Source organism: Cydia splendana, chromosome 1 (genome assembly GCF_910591565.1).
Source record: "Cydia splendana chromosome 1, ilCydSple1.2, whole genome shotgun sequence".
NCBI lineage: Eukaryota > Metazoa > Arthropoda > Insecta > Lepidoptera > Tortricidae > Cydia > Cydia splendana.
The window spans coordinates 126,039-150,998 of NC_085960.1; the positions used below are offsets into that span (position 1 = coordinate 126,039).

A 24,960-nucleotide genomic window follows, 5' to 3' on the forward strand; every position below is an offset into this window, starting at 1 on the left:
TCGTTGGTAGCGTATACTTATTTGAATTAAAAATAAGTTATAAAATTTGTTTCGCAAAGCTATAAACTTTACCTTGAGTAAGTACATACTATGAGGTGCATATATTTATACTAGATATGATTTATGTATTTGTTGTCGTCAAACGACGACGAGAACTGCACGTCTAAAGGCCGATATAGATACATGTCAACGCAAGCGATTTGACATTAATTAGAATAAATATGTTGTAATGCTAGTTTGTTTTGTTGTACGAAATATTTAAAAAAAAACAGTCAAGTGCGAGTTCGTTTAACTCGCGCACAGAGGGTTCTATACATGATACAAACTGACAATTTTCTCATGTAGTTAACTATAATCACGAAAGACGTTACTTGACCAGAAGTATACTACGAGGTGCGGTCCAAAAGTTTCTGGCCTGACATATAAAATAAGAGCATACATTTACAAAACTATTTTTATTTTTAGATATATGAATTCCTCTTCTATTTCAACACACTTTTTAAATCTGTAAATTAGCTTTTCTATCCCCGTGTAAGTTTGTCCTTACTTCACCGTCTGAAGAATATCGTCTTCCCCTTAAGTCTGCCTTAAGTTTCCAAAACAAAGAGTAGTCACTAGGAGCCTGGTCGTAAATATACGGTGCGTAGCGAATTTCCTCAAAGCCATACTTTGCAACAGCAGCCTTGGTAATTAAAGTAGTGTGAATGTGTGCATCGTAGTCGTAGTAGAGAAGGCGCACACCTCTGCTACGTTTTCCCCGAAGTGTGTGCTTGATCAGTTGATCACCTCAGCCAATATTTATAGTAGGGGAGCCCAAGAGGGGATTTGTGTAGTTACTCGAGCGCGTCAGATTAAGATAATGAGTGATATCTTGCTACCCCGTGTAGTCTACCTTTACCCCTCTTAGATATATTAAAAAATAATGTTTTTTAAACTATATCGTGTTACATATCAAATGAAAGAGCTCATTTTGAGAATCCCAATTTTTAAAATAAATAGTTTAGAAGTTATTTAAGAAAATAGCCTAAAAATTATCATTCCCCCCCTTTATCTCCGAAACTAACGAGTCTAAAATTTTGAAAAAAACACTCAAAATAGTTCTTTTAGTACCTAAAGATGACAGAAAAACCTATTAGAAATATGCAGTCAAGCGTGAGTCGGACTAATTACTTAGTTTTTGATCCGACCCCTACGGGTTTTTTAAAGGTAAGGGGCTATTCATAAATTACGTCATTTCAAATTAGGGGGGGGGGGGTCTGGACATCGGATGACGGTAGCATGAAGTAGGAGGAAATGGGGTCATTTGAAGCATGATTTTTGGATGATTATAGGGGGGGGGGGGTCAAAAATCGTCAAAAATCGATGACGTAATTTATGGACAGCCCCTAATTCACTCGCGTTCCACATTTCAAAATACATTATTAAAAATTGGGTAATGTACGGAACCCTTGGAACGCGAGTCCGACTCGCACTTGGCCGGTTTTTTTATATATCTACAGAGATTCAGAGGATTGCCGTGGTCGTATGCCACTTTATCTTAAAATAATAAATAAAGGACATTTATTTGTATAACAAATATGTATATTTCATTTATTTTGTTAAACATAGGTTACATGAAAGATGGTAGGTACATAAATATACATTGGCCTCTATGCTTTACCCACTATGCAGGTGTACAAAATTGTCTCGTGCGGTTATCAAATAAACGCATGCTTATGTCTAAAAAAACCTACCTATTTGAAAACATAGTCATACATTAACATTAATACTACTACAAATTTCACTTAAAATACAAATTGAAATATTGTCTTACAATTATAATACAAAATTTAAATCCAATGTCAATAGAAAAGAAAATACATTTAGATATCAATAATCAATACAATTCTAATACAAGTCTGAGCCATTATCATCATTTATGTATTCACTAATAGTATAGTAGCATTTGTCAATAAGATACCAAGTAAACTGTTTTTTGAATTCATATATGTCAAGTACTTTAAAATTGTTTGGAATTTTATTAAATATTATCGGTGCCATGCCTAAGATGCCATTTTTCACCAGCGCGGTGTTACAACACTGTAGGGTTTTCAGATTCTGACTATATTGTTGACGTGTTGGAAATCTCCGGCTTTGAGAAACGCTGCTGTATAAGTTTAGGTTGGTTTTGACAAATATAGCTACTTCTAGTATGTATAACGATGCCAGTGTTAATATTTTAAGTGACTTAAAGAAAGGTACACAGCTCTCTCTAACTTTTAGTCCGCACATTGATCGTACACAACGCTTTTGCGCTTTGAAGGCTATTTCTTTATGAACTGAGTTGCCCCAAAATATGATGCCATATCTTAACACCGAGGCTACAAGACCATGATATGCCGTCAACATTGCTTCAAGGTTAACAGTTTTTGACAATTTAAATAATGCAAAGGCTGATGTACTTAGTTTTTTACATAAATACCCTATATGATATTTCCAGCTAAGCTGGTCGTCAATCATTAACCCTAAAAATTTTGTTACCTCTACATTCTCTATTTTTGTGCCATTGTAGTCTATGTCCATGTCAATAATTTGTGTTCGCTGTCGAAAGTGCATTAGGTTCGTCTTTGTTAAGTTTATTAATAGATTATTTTCATTTAGCCATTCAATTATACTGTCCAATATGCTACTGATGTCATGCTTATAATCATTCAAATTACTACATTCAATAATTGAGGTGCTGTCGTCAGCAAAGAGCACCATGTGATGACGGATATCATTAGGAAGGTCATTAATATATACCAGGAACAGAAGTGGACCCAGTACACTTCCTTGGGGGACGCCGATAAAAAGTAATATTATAGAAATTTACAGACTAGGTCGTCAGACTAGTCGATAGGTAATTAGGTACCCTGGTAAATGTGCCTAGCACGCTGCTGGCGTGTAATAATAAATATATAATACATATGTATTTAATAGTAGGTAGGTATATATATATAATACCTACCTAAAATTTTATTTCTTAGTATACATAGGGGCTGTTCAAGTATTACGTAAGCACTATGGGGGGGCGGGGGGGTCTTTCCAATGTGTTTGGGGTAGTGTTGTTCATAATAACTATTCCAAATTTCAAATCGATAGCTTAGTTAGTTAGTTCTCGAGATATTTATCAATGTGACAGACAGACAGACAGACAGACAGACAGACACAGACGGACAGAGTCGCACGCACCATAAGGGTTCTTTTTGTACTTTTTTGGTACGGAATCCTAAATATAAGATGTTTTTCTCCAAAATTATCTTAATTGACTCGGGCATGCCATCTCCATCACTCTTGTCTCTCGGCCGCTTGTTAGCAAAAGTATGTCGAGATGCAGAGCGCGTGCGGTCGCGGCGCGGCGGCCGCGGCAGATGCGTCGCGCTTGTGCGGCGACATGGGCGCGGCGCTGCTGCTGCTGCTGCTGGCGGGCGCGGCGGCGACGGCGCGGGACTCGCGGCGCGCCGTGGTGCCGGGCGCCGTGCGGCTCGGCGCGCTGTTCGCCGTGCACGGCGCGCCGGGCGGCGGCGGCGCGTGCGGCGCCGTGCGCGAGCACTACGGCATCCAGCGCGTGGAGGCTACGCTGCGCGCGTTGGACGCCATCAACAAGGACGCGGCGCTGCTTCCGGCGCTGCCGCTGGGCGCCGAGCTGCGTGACTCGTGCTGGGCGCCGCACACGGCGCTCCGCCAGACCATCGACCTGGTGCGCAAGGCGATCGACCCGCAGGCGCACGCCGCCGCCACTTGCGCTGCGTCTGACGCCGCCGGCACTGCCGAGGACCAAACAGTAACTATTATCCTCTTTCATTAGTGTCATCAAGTTGCATTCAGGTATTAAGCTGACTTTGACCTTTGACCTCAGACCTCAGTCTGCGTCGGTCTACCTACACTTGCTCCGTCGATATGGAGCGAAACATATGTCGAATTGTCGATATAAGTATTTATATACAGGGTGGAATTTTCTAATACCACCTGTGCCCTGTTTATCAAAAGCTTGTAACTTGTAATACAAGTAGAAGTCCCTTTCTAACAAAAGCTGCCAAAAAGGGACTTCCACTTGCCCGAGTCAACTTGTCGCTGATTTAGTTTAGAGTAAGTACTTTTCCTCCGGTGCCCTGTTTATCAAAAGCTGTAACTTGTAATACAAGTGGAAGTCCCTTTTTGGCAGCTTTTGTTAGAAAGGGACTTCTACTTGTATTACAAGTTACAAGCTTTTGATAAACAGGGCGCCGGAGGAAAAGTACTTACTCTAAACTAAATCAGCGACAAGTTGACTCGGGCCGCACTTTGTTAATAAATATGTGTGACTTTATCAGACATTGTCGTTTGACAATATTACATACAAAATAGCCAAGGGGGCTCGCGGGCCGCAAGTAAGAGGTTCGGGGGCCGCCTGTGGCTGACCGCTGCTCTAAATAATGGAGATAGCAAGTTTCAGTTAATAAAACATTCAGTTAACTTCGAAAAGAAACAAAACTGCAATCAAAGATTTTTAAAAATACGCTTCCCTCACCCAGGTATCCATTTTCCCTTAAAATTTTCGACATAGGCACGTACTTATATTCCTCATTACCGCACTAGGGCGGAAAAATAGCGCCATACATATAAATTAAAACACGACCGAAGGTAATATTTAAATCGACACGAGTTGCGAATTTCCTTTTCGCACGTGTATTGTACAACGTTTTACAGTACATAATATACGGCTCTTTTAATTTACAACATACCTACCTAAACTAAAAATCGTAATTCAAGACCAAAAAAAGTAAGACAATGTTGCCACTGTAATAATTTGTTTGGAAAATAGTAAATTCCTTTTTATAAATAAACACGCTAAGATAATTTAGGTATTAATTGGTAATTTTACTCCTAGGATTAAAAAAGTACTTTTATTTACTTATTTTTACATAAATACAAGACGCGCTAGTAAAAAGTGGCAACATTCGGCTCGATTCGGAAAATGAATTAGATTTCTACTAGACTTCAACAAGTTACGACGATACAGATAATTTAAAGATATGTATTTGTAAGCTAAATATGTCAAATTTGACGTTTCCGCGATTCTGGAGGTCCTCTTGAACGATTTCGACAAGTTATGACTTAGATATCCAAGTCACATCTAGTCGATATCTAATGTAGATCTAGTTGATCTCTAAATCGTCTCAAGATCTTGTGATTATCTTGAAATCCGAATAGGCCTGTGTACGGTCCGTACAAAGGTTAACATTTCGCCCGTCAGCACTTTACGTCACATAGCATATACTTTATTACCTATTTTAAGACAGTACATGCCCGACCGCCGCGGAGTGTATTCATTAAGCCGCTAATTGTATCATATTATCAATAAATCGTTATTTCGGTGGAAACTGCAGTGTTATCATTATCAACTATCATCTCAAGACTGTACGAGGAGCATCATCATACATATTTTTGGTCCTTCGAAGATTTGAATCAGTGCACAACTTATACCTGGACCACGCCACGTGTCGACGCAACGTGACCAGGAGCTGTGACACCATCGCCGTGTGAAATATCAAAGCCGTCAGTATCAGCATTAAATATCAAGATCAAACAATATATCAAGATGATCAAGAATATCAAGATCAATTTTTCAGCAAGTTTGTGTGAATGTGAACTTTGTGCGATAGCGAATCGGTTAGGCGGCTTCCCACAAGCGGGTCTCACCGTCTGATTGAGAAGGCGCATATATCCATGAAGGACACTTAAACACAAATTTTCGACGATCTTCGTTCGGAGTTGTATCATCATTATCATCGGTTGTTTAGTTATCATATCAAATTATTGGCAAAACTTCTAAAATGGAGGGACTACTAAATAAACAAGGTCAACTTGCCATTGCTATTGAAAAGCTCCTTATCAATTTAAAAAAAGACGGCGCTGAACGTAAGACCCCTCAAAATATCCAAAGACGTTCAGAAACTCTAGAGCAATACTGGAGAGAGTTCCAGACAAATCATGTTGCTCTGTGCGAGTTTGAAAATTAAGATTTTATTTACTTTGCCGAAAATCATCATGATCGAGTATCAAGCATTTATCACGAACCTCGCAATCTTTTGCAACAGTCTCTAGCTATAGAGACAAAGTCTATAATCAGGCCCGCTACTCCCCAGTTTAACTTAAAAATGGACTGGAATCAGCCACCGGAAGAGCAAGCCAGTACCTCAACCTCGCAACCTTCGGTAGCCAAATCTAACGCTCAAAAGGCTGAACGCGGTAATCAAAGTAAGTTGGAAGAGATGTACCGTAAACAACAAAGTAACTTCAAGGCCTTCCAACGCGCTATCAACAACACTAGATTAGAATTACTCACCGAACGGTGGGAATTCGAAGATGCTTTAAAAACCGTGCAGGCACGGTGGACCGCCATCGACACCTTACATTGGGAAATCGACAGTGAACAAATCAACGAAAAGCCGGAATACGAAGAAACCTACAACCAATGCGAACAAAAATACAACGATATCAAAAAACGTATCAATATCAAGATGTGGGACTCTTCGCACCGAGAAAAATCAACTCCAAAAATAGAAATACCCATCTTCAATGGAAATTATCATCAATGGACATCATTTAAGGATTTATTCACAGAAACTATACACAAGAACAACTCTATATCAAACGCGCAAAAAATGCAGTTCTTTAAAAGTAAGGTCAAGGGCGAAGCGGAGAAGCTTATCCAGCATGTAAAAATCAGTACCGACAATTATCAAGTTTGCTGGGAAATTTTAAATCATCGATACAACAACACCAAATTAATATTCAGTTCCCACGTCAACATCCTTCTTGGACTACCCACTATGCAGCAGCAGACTGCCGTAGCAATAAAAAGGCTCCACGACAACACTAAAGAATGCCTTCACGCCATACTGAATTTGGGCGTTGACACATCTACGTGGGATCCGTTAATTGTACATCTACTAGCACAAAAATTAGATGCTGACTCTCATCACGACTACGTCGAGCATGTAGCGGACCCGAGGGAGCTACCTACACTGGCTGAATTTTTATCATTCTTAGAAGCAAAATTTACTGCGCTAGAATTATCTCGGCGAAAACAAGAGCAAACGCAACCTGTTCAACATACCAACTACGAAAAAAGGTTTGGCGGCACGCCTTCGTCATATCAAAGCCCCCGCTCCAAAGGTTATATCAAAGAAAATGGAAATTATCATTATTCGCCAAACAAGAATTATCAAGGAAATCAAGCAAAAAATCATCAATCATTTTCAAGCAAAAATTTCAAGTGTCCTTGTTGCACTTATAATCATGTTCTATTTCGTTCGATGCTCGAAGTTTCTAGGCATGACACCCGAGACGAAACTTGCAACAATAACAACAAAGGAAATATGTCCGAACTGCTTATACAAACATTACGGCAATCCATGTTTGTCGGAAAAACGTTGCAAGCAATGCAACGGCGAACATAATACGATACTCCACGAGGCCTTTGTCAGCAAGAAAAAGGGGGCCACAAATGAACAAAGTACATCAAAAAACGTGGTACACGTGTTTCAAGATGAAGATTTGGACACTCTATTATCGACTGCCCAAATTAAGGTGAAGACAAAGGATGGGTCTTATATCAAGTTTAGAGCCTTAATCGACCCAGGAAGCCAGCTAAACCTTATATCAGAAAACGCTGCCCAATTACTAGGCCTACCACGCCAAAATTACAGTGGTACGGTCTTTGGAATCGGAAAAAAGGAGAGTAGCTGCAAAGGATATACTATTATCAAGGCCGAATCTATGCATACGGATTACACATTTATCACAAAAGTTTATATCATGAACCGTCTTACCATAGACTTACCAAATGAATCATTTATCAAGCCTTTATGGCCGCATCTTGAAGGCTTACAGCTGGCAGACCCCGAATTCAATGTCAGCAACCCCATTGACATTTTATTGGGCGCAGGTGTTTACGCAAGAATCATTTTGGGCTCCATAGCCCTGGACTCTCATCTTGGGTGGCTTCTCTGTGGTGACATGAAGTCTTATCATTGCAATATGGTTCTAAACAACATTAAAGATATCAGCAGATTTTAGGCAATAGAAGACATTGCCGAAAATTCGGACAACTTATCATCAGAAGATCAATATTGTATCAATCAATACAAATCAGAAACCACGCGCCGCGGCGACGGACGCTATGTGGTACGATTACCCTGAAACCGGACATTGAAGAAAAATTAGGGGAGTCAAGAAACAAGGCTGTGGCACAATTTTATCAACTTGAGAGAAAACTTATGAAAAATGAATAATTATCGGAAGGGATCATTTATCAACGAATACTATGAACTGGGACATATGCGCGAGTGCGAAAGAGACACAAAACCTAGCAACTACTTACCACATCATTGTATGCAACGCGCTGAATCATCAACTACAGCTCTTCGTGTTGTTTATAACGCGTCAGCACCTACATCGTCGGGTTACAGCTTGAATGATGAAATGTACAGTGGGCCCAATTTACAATCAGATTTATTTAAATTGATTGTAAGATGGAGGCAATATAAAATTGTCTTTCTCGCGGACATAGAAAAAATGTTTCGCCAGATATTGTGTCACGAAAAAGATCAACTTTATCAGAAAATTATTTGGAGAGATCATCCAAAACAAGCACTACGGGAATATGCCTTAACGACGGTGACTTATGGCACAAAGGCCGCACCATTTTTAGCAATGATGACTTTAAAACAGCTGGCCCTCGACGAAGGTCATGAATATCCTGAAGCAGCAAAAATATTGGATCAAGATTTTTACATGGACGACCTTCTAAGTGGCACGCACGATATCATATCAGCAAAGAAATTGCAAACGGATCTTATCGACCTCCTTAAAGCAGGGGGTTTCAACACTTTCAACTTACGGAAGTGGTCATCGAATAACCCTAGATTGCTAGAAGGCGTGGACACCACAAAACAACAATCATTCGATTTCAAACATCAAGAGTCGCAAAAAACCTTGGGGCTGCGATGGAACCCTCAAGACGGCGAATTTACATTTCAGCTCAAAATACAACCGTCGCCGACTGGTAAAACGACGAAACGGTCACTGTTATCAGACATTTCGAAGATCTTCGACCCTCTAGGGTGGTTGTGCCCTACAACAACAAAACTGAAGCTATTATTTCAATCGGTCTGGAAAGAAGAAGATTTGAAATGGGACGATCAAGTATCAAAAACAATTGAAAACGAGTGGAAAAGTATCAAGCAAGACCTATATCAGATCAATCATATGAAAATCCCTAGATGGTTACAAAACGAAGGAAAGGACACGATCGAATTGCATGCCTTTTGTGATTCCTCAGAACGTGCGTATGCGTGCGTTATTTACAGTGTTATTCGAAGCGACTGTACTGGATCAAGCTCAACGCCCCCAAAGATAACCATCGTGGCTGCCAAATCTAAGCTCGTGCCAGCCAAGAAAGCTGTGTCCTTGCCCAGGCTGGAGCTGAGCTCAGCGTTGCTACTTTCCAAATTATTGAAAAACGTCATGGAAAGTTTATCAAAAAATAATATCAAGCTTTTCTGTTGGACGGATTCGACCGCCGTTTTAGGATGGTTACAAGGTGATATCAACCGCTGGAAGCCGTTTGTATCAAATAGAGTACAAATTATCAAAGAAATTGCACCTTCGGATTGCTGGCGTTACGTCAAATCTGCCGAAAATACGGCAGACTGCGCGAGTCGCGGAAGCAGCGCTACGCAATTAAAAGAACATCCCTTGTGGTGGACAGGACCTTCCTGATGGCTATCTACATTTGAAGAAAACCCCCAAGAAGAGAAATACACAACTGATGAAGATATCAAAGTATCAAAACAAACAAACGTCACGACGGTACAAGGCAATAACGTCGTAAGTGACTTAATTATCAAGCACAGCAATATCAACCGTATGACGCGAGTATTAGCATGGATACTACGCGCCGTATCAACATGCAAGCCTACAGTACCTTATCTTACGGTGGCGGAATTACGAAAAGCAAGAAATATTATTATCAAACATGTGCAACAAGAATCATTTGGAGAGGATATCCACAACTTGTCTCGACATGGGCAAGTAAAATCAAGAAGTAACATTTTATCACTAAATCCCTTTTTGGACGACAATGGGCTGCTCAGGGTACGAGGAAGAATAGGAAAGGCAAATATTGACCCAAACATGAAACATCCACTTGTCATCCCTCACAAAGGTCACGTAACCGACCTTCTCATAGAAATTGCTCACAAATTGACCCTTCACGGTGGAGCTCGTCTGACCTTGAGGCAGCTCCGATATCAATTTTGGATCATACGAGGGAATCGAGCAGTTAAAAAATATATCAATAATTGTGTCACTTGTATACGCCACAGAGCTATGAAGCAAGAACAAATCATGGGAGACTTGCCGGCGGCGCGGTGTAACCCGACACGCCCGTTTAATCACACCGGCGTTGATTATACAGGCTTTATTGACGTTAAATCAAATAAAGGCCGAGGTATAAAGACAACGAAAGGATATGTAGCAGTATTTGTGTGTATGGCGACGAAGGCCATACACCTCGAACTTGTATCAGACCTCAGCAGCTCAGCATTTTTATCAGCTCTTCGCCGAATGGCAGCGCGTCGAGGAACTCCACGGCACATTTACAGTGACCAGGGGACAAATTTTATTGGAGCAAACAAGCGACTACACGAGGAAATTATAGACTTGAAAAACACCTTGGACGCAGAGTTCTTCACGACTATATCAGAGATGGAAATTGAATGGCATTTTAATGCCCCATCATGGCCCAGCGGGAGGCTTCAGTAAAAAGCCTCAAACATCATCTTCGCAGAGTCATGGGTGAACAGAAACTGACCTACGAAGAATTATCAACTCTATTATCCCAGGTGGAAGCATGTCTTAACAGCAGACCGTTGTGTGCTATCTCTGAAGAGCCGGACGACTTGGATTTTCTGACGCCGTCTCACTTTTTATCAAGTGGTCCAAATTTGACAATATACGAAACCGAAAGAGATGAGCGGACGAGATGGCAACTTGTGCAAAAAATATTCTCTGACGTATGGAAGAGGTGGAAATCAGAATATTTGTGTGAATTATCAAAACGAAGCAAGTGGCAAAAACCAAAAGAGAACTTAAAGGTCGGAGACATAGTTATCATTCACGATGCCAACTTGTCAGCCGGAAAGTGGGCACTTGGCAAGGTTGTGACCGTTCACCAAGGTCACGACGGATAATGTACGTGTAGTATCAATCAAAACAAAGAATGGATTGCTCAAGAGACCCATTACCAAATTATCAAAACTGCCTGTTAATCAAGAAACGAAAGAAGATTTGAAATCCGACCCCGAACCGAAAAAGGCAGAGCCCGACGTTAAAAAACGACGTCCTAAGAGAAGGGGAAACTTACTGACACTTGCGCTCATGCTATTATTCGCAATAATATCACCCGTCCAGTGTGAGCACAGCCTTACGAACATAAATAAACATCAAGGAATTTATTTCGACAAGATATCAAATATGCACCTTATTCGCGACGAATGGAAGCTTATTGCTTATTACAACATGGGACCTTATTGGCAAGGACAAAAATTATTAAAATAATATCTGCACTCATTAGAAAACATGTGTATCAAGGCAGATAAGCAATCAAAATGCGACGTTATTCTCATACAACTAAGGCACGGATTCGCGGAATTAGAGTACTACAACAGCATAATGCTAGCTCAGCAGCTCACTCGCCCGGCTCGCCGCCGGCGCGGCCTGGCCAACGGAGTCGGATATGTCGCGAACACTTTGTTTGGAATACTGGACGAACGTTTCGCTCAACAGTACGAAAAGGATATCAAACTTATCAGAGATGATGAGAAACACCTCGCGTTGCTGTGGAAAAATCAGACTTCAGTGGTTGAGGCTGAATATAATTTACTAAAAAGAGTAGAAGAGGCCATGCACAAGCAACATAAAATCCTCAACCGCAACTTTATCAATCTTGAAAAAGCGACCAATGTTTTGGCAATGGAAGTTGTCGCTGTCGAAAACACAAGTGAATTTATGTTATCATCGATTATCACTAACTCAATAATGGTGAATCTAAAAAGTATTCAAGAAACATTATTAGATACTATCACCGACGTTCACCATGGACAGTTTAATTTTCACTTACTGACTCCAGCTCAGCTAAGGAAAGAGTTAAGCATAATTTCCGGCCAGTTATCAAAGGACTTACTTAACTATTCCAATTGAAAACATACAAACAGATCTACAACACATCTATCAATTGCTCAAGGTCAAGACAAGGATGACGCCCAAGTACCTCATATTTGAAATCAGGATTCCGTTAGCCAGCCGGGATGACTACGAAATCTACCACCTGATACCTGTACCTCAACAGCAAAATGAAGCAATTATCAGCATTATACCTATTTCCGAGTATGTTGCCATGAACATACAAAAGGACTCTTTCATACCGCTCTCAGAGAAAGAAGCCGATGAATGTAAACAATATGATATATCAAATCACATATGCCCTTTACAAAGGCCAATATATCACATGAACGAAGACGACAACTTGTGTATCAAGGATAAAAATGAGGCAAAATGCATGAGTATCAAGCAACCTTGCATGGACAAATGGGAAAGGTTGAATAAACAAAACAATTATCAATTCTTTACCTGCGGTCATCGAACCATAAGAAGCATATGTGAATCTCAAGTTACCGCCGAGCAAATAAGCGGTGCAGGCATTATTTCTCTAGGAGACGGTTGTGTCATTAAAAGCGAATCTCTTACAATATTCGCCCATAAATATCACACGAACAATCTTAATATCCAGCCAGATTTAGTGAAGATAGTAATGCCTCCTATTAATAATATCATAAACTTATCAATACCTATACACGAAGACAACGTTTCTACGTCTATTAGCATGGATTTCAAGAAGCAGTTTATGGATATCGATCGACAAGTCGAACAAATGAAGGCTAGTGAAGCTAGTATCTTAGCCACCCGGTTATCAACCCATGACGTCCACCAGTGCGTCCTTCTATACTTACTACTAGGCGCCGCCATAGTAGTATTCAGCGTGAATCTATGGAAACGCTTGAGTCTTCGCTGTTCGGCGCGGATACCTCCTGTGCCCCCCAGCGACGCATCTGCGAATATCAGAATTCAGTACGTTGCCAGAGATGACAACCGAGAGGAAGCCAACCCGCAACACACGCCTAAGATCAACGTGCAACCCAAAACCAACTCAAGGACTCACCTTTCAAGAGCACGGGGACTCGACAAGGCCACGTCACCCATCGTTGGAGGACGCTTCGCCGCGAGTGAATGATTTAATATTGTGTTTATTTTATAAGTTTTATCATTTTATTGCATACTTTTATAAGTCTAATATTTGTTGTAATTTTTTATCTTAATTTCATCTCGCGCCCGGGAGCATGTACGGTCCGTACAAAGGTTAACATTCGCCCGTCAGCACTTTCCGTCACATAGCATATTATACTTTATTACTTATTTTAAGACAGTACATGCCCGACCGCCGCGGAGTGTATTCATTAAGCCGCTAATTGTATCATATTATCAATAAATCGTTATTTCGGTGGAAACTGCAGTGTTATCATTATCAACTATCATCTCAAGACTGTACGAGGAGCATCCCGTACAGCCTGATTGTCTTACTTTTTTTGGTCAGGAATTACGATTTTCAGTTTAGGTACATACGTATTGTCCTTAATCCCGCGGTAGGTATGTAGGGCGGTAAAGTAGCACCATATGTAAACTCGATTATTTTATATACTGGTAGTAATAGTAGTAAATAAAAAAAATATTCAAATGCGTGCGGCGGAGTGGAGCGGCGCCGCGAGTAGGTATACTGGAGTGTCGTCGCCCGTCACTTGTCTTGACACTGTCACACGACACTCGTCACACGACACACGACAGAGGCTTTCGCCTCCAGACTCTTCACATGTCTCCATGTAAATTACCGCATTTTGTTATATTCGTTCTTCTGATTAAATTATTATATTGTAGACACGAGATTGAATCGACTGGTAGATAGATACTGAATTTCATTCATATGAAACTCTATATTCCTTTCGAATCTTTTGAGATGTTGAATAAATATTAGATTTTTACAAGCTTTTACTTAAACTTGTTGTTACCTTTTTTTTTACTCTATGGTACACAATAAAGAATATTATTACTCTTACTATACTTATAATGTATGTAAATATTTTCGGTTCAAATCTATCTCTCACATACTTACATATGAAAGTTGGGTGACAATGCAATATTAATGGTCCCATCGAGGCCATCGCGCTGATCTGATGAAGGACTCAGGAGGTAACCATAAGTACATAGGAATTATACGCAGCCGTTGTTTTGTTTGTGATACGATGAGTTGCCTGTTCAAAGAAAAATACAGTCAGCGCTCAGCGATAAAAGTTTTTCAAAAATGAAATTCATTACCAAAAACTTGTTTGTGCCACATTGGCCATGTTGTATAGTGACGTTGGCGGTTGCAGGAGAGGGCGCCGCTGCTGGGCGTGCTGGGGCCGGGCGCCAGCGCCGCCGGTTTGTGCCACATTGGCCATGTTGTATAGTGACGTTGGCGGTTGCAGGAGAGGGCGCCGCTGCTGGGCGTGCTGGGGCCGGGCGCCAGCGCCGCCGCCGTGCAGGTGCAGAACCTGCTGCAGCTCTTCTCCATCCCGCAAGTTAGCCACTAGCTATCCATCCATCCAACACTTACCTACTTACTTACTATGTTACTCTAACTAACTAATGGTTGCGTGTGTGCAATTGTGCATGCCGACTGCCGATCCTCTTATCAATTCGATCGTCGCACCATTGTCTAGTCGCCGACGGTCGCTGATACAAACGATGTGAACGATACCACTAACGAGCCACCCCACACTAGCGTATTTTGAGCGTTGGCATCTATTCAGCGCTATGGATAATGGTTTTGCTGCCAACGTTGCTTCGAGCAGCAGCCTTACAGTTGACTAGTCGCCGACGCTCAGGAGACGGTATATAGGCAGTGTGGGGGGTCCCCGATATGAACGATCCCACTAGGCTGCGCTGTAAAGCACGGAATTTGCTTCAGGTGTCGTATTCAGCGACGTCGCGCGAGCTGTCTGATCGCGCGCGCTTCGCGACGTTCTTCCGCGTGGTGCCGTCCGACCGGCACCAGGCGCGCCTGCTGGTGGCGCTGCTGCGCGCGCACAACTGGACCTACGTGCACGCCGTGCACACCGACGGTGCGTATCGCTCGCTTCGTACCTACTGGCTCGGCCCGCAACAAAACTGGATTGACATATATAGCAAGTCTATCCATCTATATTTGTCTTATAAAATACTTGGACTTTATAGAACTTTACAGTAACTGATTGCACTGCTAAGATATGTCAATTATCTAGCAGAAAACCATCATCTTAATAGATTATACATCATCTTAAAGGTCGGCAACGCACTTACAACCCCTCTGGTGTTGTAGGCGTCCATGGGCGACGGTAATCGCTTACCATCAGACGATTCGTTTGCCTCCTACATCAATTACTTACATCATAAAAATCCTCGTAGTAATTGCAATTATTACTGAAATTGCTGATGTTGTATTCCTCCTTAAAATCATAACTGGTGAAATAGATTGCCCGGAATTGCTCCAGCAGATCTCATTCGTAACCCCTTCTCGGTTAAAAAGACACTCTCCTCCTATCTCATTAAAGCGAACATCATCCAACTACAGACGTAATAGTTTTCTTAACCGTGCGAGCCGTAATTTGAATAAGCTAACGAAAGAGCTTGACATTGATATATTTAATTGTGACATTCCGTCCGTGAGGCGTAAATTGACGGAAATGTGTTTCAATTAGGCACTTTTTATTTATCTCGTAAGTGAGTGCTTTGTATATGTAGTATCTAAGTTACAACATAACACTTTATTTTGTTCTTAGTTTTTCAATTTTTTTTTTTTTTTGTGTTTTCTTTGTTTTTACACTATTTAATTGGTGTCCTGTCACCGGTAGAAGGGTTTGATTATGTAAGCGAATGTTGTTAGTTTTGGTTTGAGTCTTATCTCTTTCATGTGTGCGATGTGTGTGTGTGTGTGTGTGTGTGTGTATGTGATGCGTTTTACTTAAGTATATGTTTTTACTACATATCTATTTGCGAGTTCCTGTAATTGGCTCTATATATCTATTTATGATTCCATTGTCATTTAGTTAGCTGTTGGATCTCCTTATGTAAATAAATAAATAAATAAATAAATTACGTTAACGGGGTGAAAAGACACGATTTTCAACTTCAAGGACGATTTTCGCCAATAATCCAAATCATAAAAGTTAAATATTTTGACATCATTTTATTAGTCTTGGTTAATAGTTCTTCAATTTTGCATTTGTAAAATAAATTTTGACCCACCCAATTTAGAGAAAATCAAAGAAAACTACCTGTTTTCTCCATATCCTTAAAACGGGGTCGATAGACACAAGAAAGGGGTGAATAGAAATATGATGTTTTAGTTGTCATATTAGTCATCGAATTTGGACATTATTATGTTGATACTATGATACTCTATAGGCAAATAGTACATATATCTGTTAAACAGTTATTTGATACTAAAATATTTTGTCGTGTCTTTTTACCCCCAAGGCGTGTTTTTTCACCCCTTTGTGGTATCTAATCAACCCCTATAACGTAACTATTCACCCCATATGCGTGTCCACTGACCCCTTTTTCACGTAAAATTGCTTGTTGATAGTTTTTTTGCAAAAAAATGCTTCATTATAGAGGAAATTTGTGATATAATTTATTATTTAGGTACTCCAGATACTATATTACCAGGTTAGCTAACTTTAACTACGTTAATGTCACTACATTTACCGCTAGAACAAAGTTCAGACAGGCTTAATTTCTTACCTCGGAGAGGCCTTACTTTAAAGTAAAAAAAATCTAGCTTTTAAGCAGTTTGATTAACTTCTTTTGATATCAATGTAGAGAATAAATAGTCCACTATATACGTATTCATAAAAAACTAATTTTAGAGATGTACGTTTTTAAATATAACAACTTGAAAGAAAAAGTTCAAAATTTCTCTATTCGCCCCGCGATTTCTGTTGACCCCGTTTTACGGTACGACCTTACTACTTAGAGACCTTATGTTCGACCTTATTAGTATATATATAACATACCTACGTACTTATATTGCCCTGACTACTATAGAAGGGGGTAATATGAGTATAGTTATTGAAACGTGCTTATTTTCAAGGGGTATATAAAATAACAAAGCTCCGGCTTCTTTTTGGAAAGGTAATAGCACGTTTTCACAAAAAAGAAAGTAAAAATTAAACAGCTACAAAAAGTGGTGTCTATTGGTGGATGATGAAAAGTTACTTTTTATCAAGGAAAATATGTATTTTCCATAAAAACTTAAATTATTATACAGAGTGATATTGAGAGTGAGTGAGTGGGAGTTGTTGAGAAAGAATAGAGTGAGTGAGTCGGTGAATGGATACAAGAATAAAACCATTCGATCTAATATGGTTGCGTTGCGTTCAGAAACAGTGTCAAAAGTGTCAAAACGCTTGCTTGGGGGAACCTATTGTGGAGATGAAAGGTGAATAAAATTATATTTAACAACTTTATTAAAATTCTAAATCCTGCCAAAGGAAAGCTTGTATTTATCTATGTAAGCAGAGATGTGAAAAATACTTTATAAAAAGTATTTAAATACAAAATACAAATACTTCCTTAATATACTATTTCAAATGCAAAATACAAAATAGTTTTTGAATTTGTATTTCAAATACAAAATATAAAATAGGTATTTTCAAAATACTTTTTAAAAATACAAATACTTTCCGATAAAAGGTACAATGAACAGTGAATACCTTGTCTTAATTAAAAAGTTTACTCGGAATTTCCGAGTTGATAAGACTCTTTATTCTTTGAAAACAGTGTGTCAATCAGTCTTCTATCTAAAGTGCAAATTTCTAATTGTTTGCTCATATTAACCGGTAGGATGGATGGATGATTGTTTTTAACGGCCAATTTTTAAAACCATTAATTTAGTTTTTTAACAAGCAGAAACGTCTGCGAACGATGCTATTAAGCTTAGTGAGACTTGAACTCCAGAGGCCGTGAGTTCAAGTCTCACCCAAGACAGTAATTTTTCCACTTTTAAATTTATTCTAAGCATTAATTTAGATTTGTAATCTTTTACAGCTAGTATAATGCCTCTCGTTGGTGTGATGAAATCGTCTCGTTTGTGTTTCACCAGGGCAGAAAAGTTTGTTCTCCTCTCCTCTCGTACCTTGAAACCCTCGCAACACTCAAGATTCCACTTTTTTAACCACTCGCTACGCTTGTGGTTATGTACGACGTTACTAAACAGATCCAATGAGAGAGTTGCCAGGACGGTAACATCAGAAGAGATGTAACTCTCCTACCTACATTAGCTACTATAAATTATTTTGTATTTTGAAAATAGAAAATAGGCCCCAAAAACTATTTCAAATAAAATACATCTCTGTATGTAAGTACTTAAAAATGTACACCCCCCGACTCCTCTGTGAAACACTAACTTAATTTTAACTAACGTGACCCAATTGATTGAACTTAGCTCAGTGGAAAGCTGGGCCGCTTAAGAGGTAAAGCTTCACATTAGATTCCGCATATTTAAGAACAAATTTTTTAACACTTAATTCTATGTACCAGGATTTTTTGAGACTTTTTTATGTTACTCTAATGGTTGCTCATGAATCTAATTTGACTGTAATATTTGCAGCTGGCGCTGATGCCCCTTTAAGTTATAAAGATAGAACAGACCGACCTCAGGATGTAAACCTTCCTCTGATGCTGCGGGGTGACAAGCTGGTTTCCCCCGAGAAGGCTGGATGCTGACCGCTCTTAGAGTAAACATGAAACAATTGGACATTGAGCTCACCGCACTTAAAGCTGTTCTATTTTTCTAGCGGAGCGCCCCCATCCCTCGAGCAGGAGTCAACGTGCAAAGAACCAAAAGCCTGGTTAAAAGCAAGCCCACAACGTTTCGCGCCATTGTGGAGTTGATCACAACTAACTTCATTTGTACTCACTCAGTGGAGAATTCCGAAGGACTCAAACTGCTTCCACCTTTCCGACCACCATGGCGTATGTGTGGTCTTACAACAAATAGGGCTCATGCGATCGAGGGTCCCCAGAGGGGTTCTCAGATCAAATGTGCATGTCATCTTGGAATGACCTCCTCATACGTGCAGGACAGAGGGCCTAAACAAAGGTAGGGTGGCAATCCCCTGAAGACACAATTCCTTCGAAAATTCTGACTGATTTCTTTAGACAACTCACTCTTGAGCCTCAGGGCATCAGCGCCAGCTACAAATATTAGAGTCAAATTAGAATCATGAGCAACCATTAGAGTAACATAAAAAAAGTCTCAAAAAATCCTGGTACATAGAATTAAGTGTTAAAAAATTAGTTCTTAAATAAGCGGAATTCTGTGTGAAGCTTTATTCTGGACCTCTTAAGCGGCCCAGCTTTCCACTGAGCTAAGTCCAACAATTAGGTGTCATATTAGTAAATCAAGTTAGAGGTTCACACAGAAGTCCCGGGTTTAGATTTAGCCACTAACATTTCATAGGCAAGATTTTAGTAATAAATAAAGTTCTTTAATATAATTTTTGTTCACCCTTTCACTCCAAAATAGGTTCCCCCAGCAAGCATTTTAGACACCACATTTTTACAGTTTAATTTCAATTTGTTTTTCTGTGCTAACGTGCTATAGTTTTTTTATGGACAAGCCGGAGCTTTGCAATTTCATTTAACCCTCAAAAATAGCACGTTTCACCCGATACCTACAGATAAGCACCCAAAAGTGCATCTGAATGCAACAGATTATGCATAGAAATGCAACCAATAGAGTTTGTTTAGGACATGGTTAAAATCATTGAAATGCGAAAAAGGTATTTTGCTTTCAAGTATTTTCACCCCAAAAATTTAATCAAAATTTAAGAAAATGTACTAAGTACGTTACACTACGAAATATATTTTTATCATTAAATCTAAAAAAGTTTTATTCCAGAGCCCCTTTAGAAGTTTGTAATTCCTTTGTTTTGTTTTATATCTAAATTCTCTTTTACCTAAATCTTCAAAGTTATCCTGGAGTGACAACAAAAATACCTATAGAGTTTTTTTTAATAAAAATAAATTAATAACTAGCTTAAATCTAAAATAGGCCCTTGTTATAATTATTTTTAATTACATATATGACAACCCCGACACAGATAAGCATCAAAAAGTGCATCGGAATGCAACAAATTATGCACAGAAATGCAACCACAAATGCAACCAATAGAGTTTGTTTGGGACATTGTTAAAATCATTGAAATAAGAAAAAGGTATTTTATTTTTAAGTATGAATTATGCAAAAAAAAATTGGCGTAATTCATTGATTATTTTTTGTTGCGTATCTTAATGTTTGAATCAGGCAGTGTGAGTCGTTACAGAGAGCTACGGGCAGAGCGGCATGGCAGCGTTCCGCGAGGAGGCGCTAGTGGGCGGCGTGTGCGTGGCGCGAGAGGAGGGGCTGCGCGCTGCGCCCGCGCCGGCTGAGGTAGATGCAGTGCTGGAGAGACTGGCGCGCGGCCCGCGGGTCGCTGTGTGCTGGTGAGTCACGTGCGAGGAGGAAGAGAGCAGCGTGTCGCGTCCGAGTTGCAAGAGGTGGACGCCGAGGCTTACTAACTCATATGACAAAACGGTTCAGCATAGATCTCTCGGTCGTTGTGTCTAACATTTCGAGCATCATTTGTGAAGAATACAGAAGTATATTAAGATTTTTGTTCAGAATTAATACCAGGTGTAATGAACTAATTAAGAATAGGCTTTTTAGAGTATATTCTTAATTGCTAGAGTAACCTTGCAGTTCATTATAGAACCTTATCCAACCATCATAGAAGGAATGCCAAGTTTTAACTTTGATGGACTACAGCAAAACTGTCAAAACCATTCTAATTTGGTAACAGGTGCGAGGGTCGGACAGCGCGCGCGCTGCTGGCGGGCATGGCGCGGTCGCCGGTGCGGCGGCTGCGGCTGGTGGGCAGCGACGGCTGGGCCGACCGCGGGGATGTGGTGGCCGGCCTCCAGGCACCGGCTGACGGCGCGCTCACGCTGCGCATCCGCTCGCCCTATCTTGCCGGCTTCGACACTCACTACCACAATCTGCACCCCAGGAATAACACCAGGAACCCCTGGTTCCAGGTAACCGTTCAATCTCTTGCTGTTAAGTGAAGAAAAGTTGCGATATACAAAACTAACAAATATGTGGTCTCCCTTGAAGATTTCAAAGGACAAAGACTGCGCCCAGTGTGCGGGATTTAGATACAAATGGACATAAAATTAAAAGTGTTCATTGATATTTTGACGACCGGTCTGGCCTAGTGGGTAGTGACCCTGCCTATGAAGCCGATGGTCCCGGGTTCGAATCCTGGTAAGGGGCATTTATTTGTATGATGATCCAGATATTAGGTCCTTACCTATGAAATTGGCGTTTTTGTTCATAGATATAAGTCTGATCCTAGTTTTTTTTTTTTTTACAAAAGTACATACACAATTACAATAAAACTACAATATGATTTCGCCAAACTGCTTGACAGCAATTAATTGTTATTTTTTATTGTTAAGTGTTCAGAATTAAGCCTTGAAAATAGGTCTTTTCATGTGCTGTCGGTTCGAGTATTAAAATTACTTATATTTTTCTAATGGTACCAATTTTCAAGAAATGGAGATATTGAAAACATACCTTAAAGGTGTCAAAAATTACTGGAAAAATTTTGTTTGGTTTGAATTAGCCATCAAAAAAATATCCGCAAAATTAATTGTATGGAAATTCGTGTTTCGTTGAAATTCTCCGAACAAAACGCCAATTTCATAGGTAATGACCTAATATTTGTTCCTGAGTCATGGTTGTTCTCTATGTATTTAAGTATTTATATATTATATATATCGTTGTCTGAGTACCCACAACACAAGCCTTCTTGAGCTTACCATGGGGCTTAGTCAATTTGTGTAAGAATGTCCCTATAATATGTCCCTATAATATATAATATATATTGGCTACTGATTATTTATAGTTAACCATAGTAAAATGTTAAAATGTTAAATAAATAATTAAATAAATAATAGCACGTTTCAACCAATTTCAATAAGAATTTTCACTGCATTCTGAAAATACCTACCTAATGTTCTGTTGCAGGAATTTTGGGAACAGAAATTCAACTGTTCGCTAGCAGCGAACCCGCCCGTTGGAGTTCAAGCCTGTACTGGTTGGTAACAATCATTTCTATAGGCAGATAAAAATTTCTCTCGCACTTCAAAGCCAAGCCTTAATATATATATTTGCGATACTTTAAGCAGCCGTGCTACATCGTATAAAATTATCCTAACGGTTTTTCAAGGCACAGAGTCGCTAGCTCGTGGCTACTCACAGGAGCCGAAGCTAGCGCTGGTGGTGCGCGGCGTGTACGCACTCGCGCACGCGCTGCACGCCATGCGCGCGGCGCGCTGCGGCGCCCGCCCCGGCCTGTGCGCCGCCATGTTGCCCTTCAATGTGTCGCTCTACCAGGCGTATCTCCAACGAGTGCGCTTCACCGCACCCGACGGCGCACAGGTTGCCTTCGACGACAACGGCGACCCGCCGCCCGAGTCAGTTGCATGACAACATTGCGCCTTCTTGTATTTAAATCTTTATTTTGATTCATAAACACTTTAATTTGTATTTCTTTAAACATTAATTTAGTCTGCCTAAATATTGCTATTTGTATCGCATGAACCGTGATATTGAATATTGTCGTTGTTGGAAATTTACACTGAGTAGGTATGACTTTTCTGTTTCTTCTGTAACTACAAAGGGAACAGTTTTGTTCATTGGGCAGGTTGAGTGAGTACGACGTGATGAGCTTCGAACGCGCGCCGGGCAAGGGAGAGACGGGCGCGGCCGGGGACGAAGAGGGGGAGGTATGGCATTACGTGCGTGTGGGCCGCTGGCGGCGCGGCCAGCTGCACCTGCGCGGCGGCCGGCATGCGCCCGAGAGGTACCAGTCACTTGAACTTCAATTGTATAAGAGCGGCTTTTAGGCGGCTTGTTCAAAGTCAAACTAAAAATACGTGTATGCTTTATTCAAGTAGGCCTCTTAACCATGGGAGATTTTACTAATATTAATGTAATGATTGATGGTGACAGGCGTGCAGCGGGCACGGAAGCGGTGTGCTCGGCGCCGTGCGCGCCGGGGCACTGGGCGCGCGCGGCGGGCGGGACGGAGGCGGGAGGGACGGCGCGGCGGGCGCCGTGCTGCTGGACGTGCGTGCCGTGCGCGCCGCTCGCTGTCACGCGCGCGCCGCCGCACGCCGGCTGCCGGCTCTGCCCGCCTGGACACAGACCCGATGTGCACAGGAAATGTAAGCGCTTATCTTTGTCTGTTTTACAACTCCCGGTATATAGGGCGCTAGAAGCGTCGAAACTTGGTTGGTCTCCTATGTCTCCATCAAGCCACCCCTTTACAGCACGCTACTCGATAACCTTGTAAATTTACATGTAAAACCTAAAAACCCTGTTCAATAGGGTCCTAATACGTTTACAAAACTGCAAGATATAATCATCAATTCATCACGCAATCACATTTATCACTTATTACATTAACTACATAGGCCCATTAAATAATTAGAATTACGACTTACGAGCAGCGGGCTTAGCAAGGTTGTACGACAAGGTAGTTATCACGCAATATGGGATGATAAAACGGCCGTTATCGTCGATTTTATCATCCATACTATGGTTGCAGACGATATATGGAGTTATCCACATTTGACAGCGGTAGATGATAGAAGACAATTTGCATAACATGGTAGTTGGATAAGATGTGGATAATTTGACAGATTGTCCCATTTTGACAGTTCAACTTAGTTAATTTTAACTACGTGCTTCTTAGATGACGATAAGCCTTGTCGTGAAAGCAAAAGTAGTGAATAATCATATTTTAAGGTATAAATTACAGGTAAATATCAGTTTTTCTATGTTTATATTGAGAGTTATTAGTTACAATGTTCCGCTGTATATAATTATTGTCAATATTTTCTTCGCAGGGAAGTCAAATTTTATTATTCCTACTCGCGGCTGCTGTTGAAGAAAAATCTCGTAAACAGCTTTAAGAAACGCTTGCAGCCTATTTGATATGCCGGACGAAGAGTTTCGGCATATTTACAGAGTGCGTAGCGTTGCGTGCGGAGTGTGCAGTGCATTTACTTATGTGCCGAACTTAACGCCGAGCCTCAAAACGGTGATGGGTTACCTACCAAAACACCTCAAAGGTAAAGCTATAAAATTGCAGTGTTTCTTATAAAGTTAATATGTATTCTATGCATAGACCCTATTATATTTGAAATCATTGATTCTATGTAAAACAGACGTCTTAATGACAATGCTACTAAACTCTTCAATACTAGGTACCGGCCTCATTATTATATGTAAAAGTTAGTATGTTAAGATATCTGTTGTACAATCTCTTACTTATGCTACTAACCTACTAACAGAGGTTACTTAAGCTACTATTTACTTCAACATTCATATCCTAACCTCCGAACCTAAAGGGGAAAATCTACTTGACAAAATTAGATTTACAGTACCTGTCAATAACATATCACCTTTGTGTGTTTTTGTATGAACTTGTAGTAGGTTAGTTTGTAGATTTCATATTTTACTAGTCATTTTATATAAATAATATCTGAGAGACCGAGCTTTGCTCGGGAAACATATAAAAACTCAAAAATGCGTGTTTTTCCAGAGATGAGACCTAGCTAGATTGATTTTTCGCCCCCGAAAACCCCCATATAGCAAATTTCATGGAAATCGTTAGAGCCGTTTCCGATATCCCCGAAATACCTATATAT

The 24,960-nt window shown here is 40.4% G+C and overlaps 2 protein-coding genes across 2 annotated transcripts; both read left to right on the top strand.

Annotated features, from left to right (window-relative positions):
- Nucleotides 1–14,520: 14,520 nt before the first annotated feature.
- LOC134798528 (metabotropic glutamate receptor 5-like) lies at nt 14,521–18,924 on the top strand. Its single transcript, XM_063770917.1, has 4 exons — nt 14,521–14,598; nt 14,646–14,738; nt 15,128–15,299; nt 18,809–18,924. The coding sequence occupies exons 1-4, from the start codon at nt 14,521–14,523 to the stop codon at nt 18,922–18,924; spliced, it is 459 nt and encodes a 152-aa protein (XP_063626987.1).
- A 1,592-nt stretch (nt 18,925–20,516) lies between these two features.
- LOC134798539 (metabotropic glutamate receptor 1-like) lies at nt 20,517–23,643 on the top strand. The gene is made up of 7 exons (XM_063770924.1): nt 20,517–20,685; nt 21,042–21,276; nt 22,271–22,340; nt 22,473–22,719; nt 22,950–23,108; nt 23,258–23,472; nt 23,636–23,643. Exons 1-7 carry the CDS (start codon nt 20,546–20,548, stop codon nt 23,641–23,643), a joined length of 1,074 nt encoding a protein of 357 aa, XP_063626994.1. The 5' UTR covers nt 20,517–20,545.
- Nucleotides 23,644–24,960: the final 1,317 nt, after the last annotated feature.